The following is a 9,847-nucleotide window of genomic DNA, read 5'->3' on the forward strand; positions in this document are numbered from 1 at the left end:
CGCCGGAACGCCCCTCTCGGTCCCGCCTATCGATGGGATGAGATGGGATGAGATGGGATGAGATGATGCGCTCGGACTCACAGTCGAGGCCGAGCCCCCCGGCAGCCGCGCGGGGGGGGGGGGGGGGGGGGGCGGGGGCCTGGGGGAGGGTCCATCCTGTCAGCTGTCCATCTGTCGGGAGTTGCCAAACCACTTTCCCTGTGCCCTGAGGTAACAGTTGTCGGGCTGGACCGGAGGGAGGGGCGGAGAGCCGCAACCATTCACTTGGGAAGCTGCCAGCCAGATTCCATCCAGAAACTTCCATCCTCGTGCGAAACTGTGGTGTCGCAGTTTGACTTAACCAAAGAATGCACCTTTTTAATGCTATTTTTAATCGAAAGATACTAGGAGCATGTTTCCTCAATTAAACAGGGCTCAATGTCAATGTGCTAAGAGACTCGTGGAGTGAAAGGTGTTGATAAGAGTGTGAGCATTTCATCTGTCTATTGTAGTTAAGGACCTGGCAGGCCCCACTGGCATGCTACCCCCCGGGGGATTGAGTATTGGGTCAAACAAGATCTCAGGACAAATCAACTTAGACCCGGGTTGGCGTGAAAAAAATTTTTTTTTAAGATTTTATTTATTTATTTGGCAAACAGAGATCACAAGTAGGCAGAGAGGCAGGCAGAGAGAGGGAGCAGAGAACCCGATGCGGGGCTCAATCCCAGGACCCTGAGATCATGACCTGAGCCGAAGGCAGAGGCTTAACCCACTGAGCCACCCAGGTGCCCCTGAAACTTTTATAACTGACAAAGAGCTGGGCAATCAGCTTTCCTAGACTGTAAAGCACTTGGGAGGTAAGGTCTCATTGGCGTTGTGTAGGTCTCTGGGTCTCTGGGTACTTTTCATGAGAAAATCACCCCAAAATATGTTCTTTTGGTTCATTCAGCAAATATTTTTTGAGTGCTTAATTGTGCCAAGTACTGCACTGGAGAGGAATCAAATAGAGCTCTTTCCCCTGGAACAGTTTGCTCAGTTGACTCAGGCATATTAGAGAAAGCAATTCTGGTACATGCAAAGGTAATCTCGGTCCCTGTGCAAAACTGGTTGGAAGCTCGGCAGGGAATGACTCCTTAAATAATACAGGTATTGGGAGAAATCTCCTGCCGGCTGGGGCCTGGACTAGTGGAAATGCAATCACTTGGTAGACATGGGGGCAGTCTGTCTGGGAGAAGATTTCGTGGTCAGTAGCTGAAGGCATAGAGAGAGAACTCGGAGACACACAGGGTTGTAAGAGAACCTGCTTTTAGAAGAGCACTAGGTTTAGCAAAAGGCACGGAAAGGACAGACTAATGCAGATCTTGGTGCTGCATGGAATCTTCAGTCGAGGAAGCTCTGAAGATAACAGAAGTGTCTCTGGAGACTTGGGGGTTGGGGAAGAGTTTAGAGCAGGGAAATTTTCAGCGGAATTTCGGAAGTCACTGAGTTGCGTCTTGGGTGGCAGCAGTGAGGTCAATTCCAACTTGCCACTAAAGGAACAGAGGCCCAAACAGAAGGCATGTCACTTTCTCTGTGGCTGGAATTGCTTGAAGGAAGAGGTTGGTTTGTTGTATAAAACTAGAAATAATTCTAAAAGATATACATGTACAGTTACCTTCTTTCCTCTTCTTCATTCCTCCCTTTCTTCCTCTCTCTCTTTCTTTCTTTTTCCTTTCCTCCCTTCCTTCCTTCCTTCCTCCCTCTTTCCCTCCTTCCTTTCCTTCTCCTTCTCCTTCTCTTCTTTCCTCTTCTCTTCTCTTTCCTTCCAGGTAATTTGTACCCAAAGATTTCCTTCCATCGTGACAAAACAGATGGGGGTGCTTTAAGCAAATGATTGAGCTCATGGTTCTGGAGAGGATACAGTGGCAAAGAATGGGGTTAGGTTAGAAGTGTCCCGCAATCTACCAAAAGTCTTTAGAAAAAAAAAAATGTTTGATCCCTGAGGGAAATAGGCTCAACTCTACATTTACTGAGGTCTACTAGGGTTAGAATTAATTTTCTCGACAGCTTTTTTAAAGGGCCTATGTGTCTGAGTACAAAAATGCATGAGACATGGCAACTAGGTCTAGTAGCAAAGTTAAACTTGCAAACAATAAATACCAGCAAGGTGTCATGCTAAAAATATGCACAAGGTACTGAGGTACAGTGATACCTAGAAGAAGGGGGTAGGGATTGGGGAACAGGTTTCTAAATGAGATGACTTTAAGCCTCAAAAGATGAGTGGGTGTTTATCAGGTGAAAGGGGTGAGGTGTTACCAGGTAGATGGGGTGAAGCGGGAGGGGTGGGGAACGTCAGGAACATGGTGGGCAAAGGCAGCTTCATTAGGCAGGTGAAAATGTTCCAGTATCAACAGAGCCTAGGATCAAAGAGAAGAGACATACAGGAAGAAAACTAAGGCGTGGCTGTCATGGAGGCTCTAGATCATAAAGGAGTCTGCTTGCAAGGGCCCATGGTTAAATTTTCAGGAGTTGGGAAAGCCAGTTGTCACGTAGCCATTATAAGCAATTAAATTATATAAACTTAATTACAAATGTTAAATACTCAAAATAGATTACTTCCTAATTTATTTTGCTACATTTTACTATTACATGTACTTTTGAGAATATTATTATGTTTGCTGTCTCTTTACCGAGTATTTACTGTATAATGGTGTGCTCCTGGCCATTTCTGCCCAGCTTGGTTGAGTTCAGTGACATCACCGTGATAGCTTCAAACCAGTCATTAAAGAAATATTTATGCCATGGATGTTGGCAAATTTATAAATCAGGGTGCTTTTATTTTGTTTTGTTTTGTTTTGTTTTCTGGAAAGCTAGCTGTTAAATATTTACTGGCTTTGCCTGCCACTGGACTTATGCAAAAGAATTCTGAGTTGTTTTTTTAGGGAAAGAGAATCATCCTATTGATGTGTGTGAAGGAAATGGAGATGATCGGAGTGCCTCCAAATTTGACTGGTATAACGGGTTAATGGTGCCATTTATTGAAAGGGGACTCATTTGGGAGGTACATATAGGGGAAAAGTAACAGAGTTTGTACTTCCTACATCTGGGAGGACCATGATCCATCCCAGTGCATTAGATAGTTGGTTTAACGGGTCTGGAGCTCAAGAGGAAAGTCTGGAATGGAGGAATGGACTTGAATCACCTGCATGCAAGGAGCTGTTAAAACTAGGAATGTGGCGGGGCACCTGGGTGGCTCAGTTGGTTAAGCCCCTGATTTTGGCTCAGGTCATGATCTCAGTCAGGGTTGAGATCAGGCTCTGCACTCAGCAGGGTGTCTGCTTGAGATCCTCTCTCTCCCTCTTCCCCTCAAAAAACTAGGAGCATTAGTGTGGTTGTTTAGGGTAAGTAGGGAGAGAAGGCCAAGGTCAGAATTCCCCAGAACGTTAATGTTAATGCAGTGGGTAAGGAGGACAAGTGAGCAAAGAGCTGTCAGGGCGTGGTCAGAGATGCCTGGGGGGGCGAGCGTGTCAAAACAAAGCTCTTGACCTCAGGGAGATTGGTACATACATGGGAATAGTAAAGCACTTGGCTTCTTTTTTTTTTTTTTTTAAGATTTTATGAATTTTTTGAGAGAGAGAACAGCGTGAGAGAAAGAGAGAGAGCATGAGTTGGGGAGGGGATGAGGGAGAAGCAGACTCCCCACTGTGCAGGGAGCCCGATGCAGGACTCAATCCCAGGACCGTGGGATCATGACCTAAGCAGAAGGTACACACTTAACCAACTGAGCCACCCAGGTGCCCTGTAAAGCACTTAAGTTTTATCAAAAAGAGAACAGAATGCTGTTCTTGAGAGCGCAGAGGACCCGATGACAAACCTGTTAGAAACAGAGGGGTGGGAACACGTTGGGAAAGGCTTTCACTGGGCAACTGACACTTGACCTTTATATTTCTTTTTTTAGTAGAAGAGAGTTTTTCTGTCAGCAAAACCCTGAAAGCCCAAGAAAAGGGAGAGTCCAAATATTTGGAAGTATAATTTCCTCAAAAGACACAATTGGTTAAAAAAGAAAAATTGGTTGCATTTTACTAGGTATATTCTCTAAATGTACAAAAGCATCATTTTTTAAAAAAAATCAAAAGAACCATGTATACCATGTGATTACGTCTCTAAATTAAAAATGACTAGATGTGTATTTAAAGGGGATCTTTAAAAGGTGTATCTAAATTCCATCCATCTACTTCTTTCCTTCAGAAAATAAGAGTTTCTTAGTTGTGTGGGTATTATTTTATCAGTTTCAAATTTAATGAAAATTAGGTGTTTTCCCTTTGGGCACTGACCCATTCTGTGGCTGGTCCTATTCCCCTTGCGATCTCCTTGCTTTGTAAAGCTCAGCCTTCCCCCAGGCTCTTTCCCTCCTCTCGTCCACACATTACTTTCTATTGGCTGCTCAGAGAACAGCTACTGTTCAGATCTGTGTCTGGACATGCGTCTAAGCTCAGCAGATGCAGCAAAAGCAAATTTATTCTGTGGCCTCACTTAGGTTTCCTTACCATTGGCATCTGCCTTCTCTCTCTCCATTGCATGTACTGAGGTTGTTTAGAAGGCTCATGTCACTGTTAAAATAATGCAGGGGTTCCAGAGGATAAGGCACTCAGGGGCTGCTGCTTATTCAAGCGTTTTCCGTGTCACTGGATACGTGGCATGGAGTGGTTTTAGAAAAAAAAAAAAGAAGAAGAAGAAAGAAAGAAAAGAAAAAAGAGGGCTTTAGGGGAAAACACTGGGGGAAAATTCCCACTAAAGTAATTAACAATGCACTAGAATACATCTCATTGATACAAATACAAAATCATTTGGAATTTGGAATTTGTGATTACCCTCTGCAAAGCTATATGAGATTTCAAAATGGCTTTTCCAGGGACATCTGGGTGGCTCAGATAGCTGGGTGTCTGCCTTCAGCTTGGGTCATGATCTCCAGGTCCTGGGATCGAGTCCTGCATCGGGCTCACAGCTCCGTGAGAAGTCTGCTTCTCCCTCTCCCTCTGCTTGTGCTCTTTTTCTCCAATGAATAAAATATTTTTTAAATAAAACAGCTTTTCCTATTTTCAGATAGTGAAGGTTTCTCCTCTTCCCCTTTACTAACCTTTGAATGTTTGAAATGATACCACACAACTAACCTTCTTCCAGCTTAACATCTTGAAGAGAAGGTGCTTTGAAAGCCCTGCCGGCTTCCTTGCTGCTTTTTCTTCCTAAACCCCACAAATTATGTCCACCAGTTTCTCACCAGACTGTGCTCAGGGCGTTATAAGTGAAAAGATAGTGATTCCTGTGCATGTGTGTCATTGTTCTAAAGGTACTGTACTTACTGAATCCTTATGCTTTATTACCTAGCTTTATGTCATTTTACAGCTGACAAAACTGCAAAGAGGTTAAGTAAATTGCTCAATTACAGGGTTTGTAAATGGTGAGCTGGGAGTTTAAACCCACACCGCAGAGTCTGTCCCTAACCTGAATGCCCATTGCCTCTACAGGTATGCTACAAATCTCTAATTATGCTTATTACATTTTATTACGAGTTTAGCTCCAGACAAGTCCCATGGGCAGGGCCACTTTCTCTTCGTCTTTTAAATCCTTGTGACTAGCGGTGTCTGGGCGGAGCAAGCGCCAGAACACCCACCCTACTATCCGCTATCAACTCCCGCCGTCACTAGGCACGACACATGCGCGACTCATGTATTTGAGTGCTCAGTGACTCCTGTTCAGTATAAAAGAGAACTCATAGATTGCAGTACTGTAAGGCATTAACCTTTTTAGTATCTGAGTCAGGGGTCCTGAAGACCATCTGTAGGTTCGATAATTTGTTAGGACTCAGAGAACTCAGCACCTACTTGTCAGAGCTAGGACTTCTTAGTGAAAGGGTACACAGTAAAATATGCAAAGGAAAAAGACACAGGAGGCGATGTCTGGAGAAATGAGGCAGAAGCTTCAAGAATTCTGTCCCAGTGATCATGCCACATGAGCTGAAATTCCCCCAGTAAGGAGTTGTGACGATACCTGTGAAATGTGGTCCACCAGGCCAGTGCCCGAGTAGTGGGAGCTGGCCACTTAGGCAGCCTCTGCCTGCCACTTACAACTGCAGACTCCCAGAGGGAAAGGTGTTCAGCACAAACACTACTGTTCATGCAGTATAGACCGTTTAGGCAGAGTGAGCCACTTTATCTGTTCTGGGAATGGTGGAAACCTGCGAAAGCCAAGTTCCCAGATGCAACCATGGGCTCACCTACAAGCTGGTCTGAGGCTAAGCAGTCAGGCCTGCTGTTAGCTTTCTTTGGCACAGGAATTTTTTTTTTTTTTTTAAGATTTTATTTATTTATTTGTCAGAGAGAGAGAGGGAGAGAGACCGAGCACAGGCAGACAGAATGGCAGGCAGAGGCAGAGGGAGAAGCAGGCTCCCTGCAGAGCAAGGAGCCCAATGTGGGACTCGATCCCAGGACGCTGGGATCATGACCTGAGCCGAAGGCAGCTGCTTAACCAACTGAGCCACCCAGGCGTCCCTGGCACAGGAATTTTATCCCAACGATTTTCTCTGTGTGTCATGTTGTCAATTTGTTTTGCCTTGACACCAACTCAGTAATATCAAGGCTCACTACTGCACAAGCTCATTTTAGTTCTTAAAAACACCTATGTAATAATTGCATTTTGTATTTTCTTACTATCTCTACACTTCAGAAAGCCCTCTGACATAGATAGTAGTTACTTGGCTATTTGTACTTAAGGCACATATTAACAGAAAACGAATGTTTCTGCAGGCAGGCAATAATATATAAAGATTAATTACCTCTTTAGAATATACTACATCATTAAGATCACACCCCCCCATTTAAATGACATACAAGCCAACATTTAAAAGCGATATATTTCCTTTATATTACTATAAAGCTTTGAGCCTTTAAAAAAGGATAACTTTAAGTTCAAATATAATATGCAGAATATAATATATAAAGTGGTATCCTTACCTTTTGAACTTTATTATGCTTCAGGATTTTTTCTGGTCATTTCAGATTTATTTTAATAAAGACTGTCCTATATTTTGTGAAATGCATTTTAAAATCAGAAGCAATTTTACAAATCTCTGTATATGGCCAACACCAAAAAAAGACAAAAAATTCCAGCTTTATTAACAATTCTAAGTAGACAAGAATACAACAAATTAAGAGCTGTCCTGATTTAACATAAGCATTTAGCAGGTAAACATCTCTTGAACAAAAAAGTAGGAAATATTTTAATTAAAAAAAAAATGCAACATGGATAGATCTAGAGGGTATTAAATTAAGTGAAATAAGACAGAGAAAGACAAAATAGATATGATTTCACTTATATGTGGAACCTAAAAAGCAAAACAAACAAAGCAGAAACAGACCCACATAAACAGAGAACTGGTGGTTGTCAGAGGGAGGGGTGGGTGGATGAACAAAAATAAGTGAAGAGGAGTGGGAGCTACAGGCTTCCAGCTCCAGAATGAGTAATCACTGGGATGAAAGGTACCACACAGGGAACAGAGTCAACGGTACTGTAATAGCGCCCTATCATACAGACAATAGCTACACTTGTGGTGAGCGCAGTGTAACATATAGGGCTGTCGAATCACTATGTTGTACACCTGAAACTACATAACACTGGTGTGTCAACAATACTTCAATTTAAAAAAAATCAAAGATTGAAGGAAGGAGAAAATTTTCCAAACAGCAGCTTGTACTTTCTTCACGATCTGCACCATTTGTATCCTACATCATTGAATAAATACTCATGTGATATTTACAAAGTAGAGACAAGAGGAAAAAACCTAAGTATTGGGGTCTTTCATTTGTTATCCCTCTTCCAAGCTTCTGGATCCGCTGGTTTACATACCAACTAAAAATGTGATTCTAGTTAACTACAGTTGAAAGCTTATCAATTAAGTCATCAATAGTGTAAACAAGGAGTTGAATGTCCGCTTTTTCCTTCATTCGGTGATCACTATGCTTTCGGAGGATGACATCTACATCTGCACTGACCACTCGGTCAGCAACCTGTATGGATGTATGCCAAGGGATGATGTCATCTTTCATGCCATGGAGCAGTCGCACCGGGCAGTCCACAGGGATAGGGCTATGTAACAAGCAGTGGTGTTCGGCTTCCTTAATGAAACTGTACTGAAGGTGATAAACTCCGTCTTCACTGTACCTTGATGGCATGGCCCATACGCCTTTCGTCTCTACTTCCTTTTTGACCTATTGGGAAAAAAGAGGAAAAGAAATGTATGCAACTCTAACACATGCAGTAGTCTTAAACAGTCTAAGGAAAACAGTCCTAGAGGAAAAGGAAAAAAAGAGATAAAAATGTAATAATGATAATTATCAATAATTAAACATTGTGCAAGTTACTCTGACAGGCACTTTACACACAGTATCTCATGAGATCCTGATAAAAGTTGTTATTATTGCATTTTTACAAAAGAGGGTATTGGAGTCTGGAGAGGTTAAATTTCATGTTTAAAACTGCAAGGTAACAACTGTCATGGCTAGGATTCAAACTTAGATTTCGCTTTATCAGGTAACATCTTAAATCAGGTGCTGCTTCATCCCAAATGAAAGGGAAAACGAAGGGGAGAAAAAAGTAATTTCTTGGAATAAGTTCAGGTATCATTCATAATATATAAAACCAATTCTTAGGAATAACAATTGTTCAGATTTCAAAAAGCACAAAACTGAGTGTCTATATGTGAAGTTACTAAAATGGGGAGGGGATAAGGGAAGAAAAGAATCAAGCCTAAAACTAAAAATGAAAAATAAGATAGCAATTACTCTGGCATAATCAAACATAGAATTTCAGGCTGGGAGTGTCTGGATGGTTCAGTTGGTTGGGCATCTGCCTTTGGCTCAGGTCATCTCAGGGTCTTGGGATCAAGCCCCATGAGCCCCAATAGGAGACTCACAGGTCAGTGGGGAGTCTGCTTTTCTCTCTCCCTGTCTCTCCCCCTGCTTGTGTGCTCTCTCTCGCTTACGCTGTCGAAGGAATAAATAAAATCTTAAAAAAAAAAAAAATTTTTTTTTTAGGCTAAAATTTTAAAAAAAAAAAAAAAAAAAAAAGAGGCACTGCTTTTGCCTTCCAGAGTCCTAGGGAATGAGAAAAAAAAATGTGTTGTTTTGGAAGACAACAAAGTCTTCCAAATACTTCCTGAAAACTGAATAAGGAAATCATTTCCACACTTACTCTCTTAAAATGAAACACTGGGTATCTTTTGATTCTTGAAGAATTTTTTTTACTTATTAGATTATAATTTGCCTTAGTTTTTAGATTATAATTTGTCTTACTTTTTGGATTATAATTTGTCTTTACAATTTTTCTTTTTCTTTTTTTTAAGATTTTATTTATTTATTTGAGATAGAGATGGAGCAGGAACAAGGGGAGGGGCAGAGGGAGAAGGGTGAAACAGGCTTCCCAATAAGCAGGGAGCCACAAGCAGGGCTCAATCCCAGGACCCTGGGATCATGACCTGAGCTGAAGGCAGACACTTAACAGACTGAGCCACCCAGGCACCCCTTAAACAATTTTTCTAATTAAAGTAATGTACACACATTATAGAAAACATGGGAAATATATAAACTATAAAAAAGAGTAATCACACATAATCCCACCTCTTAGATACAACACCCATGAATATTCTGGCTCATTTCCTTCCAATATTTTTCTCCATGTATTTGGTTTTATACATGTAATATGTAAAACGGGTATCTATCACACATTCATACAGAGTTTTCTTTCTTTTTTTTTTTTAAAGATTTTATTTATTTATTTGACAGAGAGAGATCACAAGTAGACAGAGAGGCAGGCAGAGAGAGAGAGAGAGGGAAGG

The 9,847-nt window shown here is 41.7% G+C and overlaps 1 protein-coding gene across 1 annotated transcript in view; it reads right to left on the reverse strand.

Moving 5' to 3' along the window:
* Positions 1–7,397: 7,397 nt before the first annotated feature.
* LOC111152069 (abhydrolase domain containing 10) overlaps positions 7,398–9,847 on the reverse strand; it is a 14,590-nt gene continuing 12,140 nt past the window's right edge. Inside the window, exon 5 of the mRNA XM_022510363.1 lies at positions 7,398–8,222. Coding sequence (XP_022366071.1) covers positions 7,878–8,222 — 345 coding nt within the window. The 3' untranslated portion in view covers positions 7,398–7,877. The remainder of the gene's footprint in view (positions 8,223–9,847) is intronic.

Source organism: Enhydra lutris, unplaced genomic scaffold, assembly GCF_002288905.1.
Source record: "Enhydra lutris kenyoni isolate GAN:26980312 unplaced genomic scaffold, ASM228890v2 scaffoldscaffold2, whole genome shotgun sequence".
NCBI classification, from domain to species: Eukaryota; Metazoa; Chordata; class Mammalia; order Carnivora; family Mustelidae; genus Enhydra; species Enhydra lutris.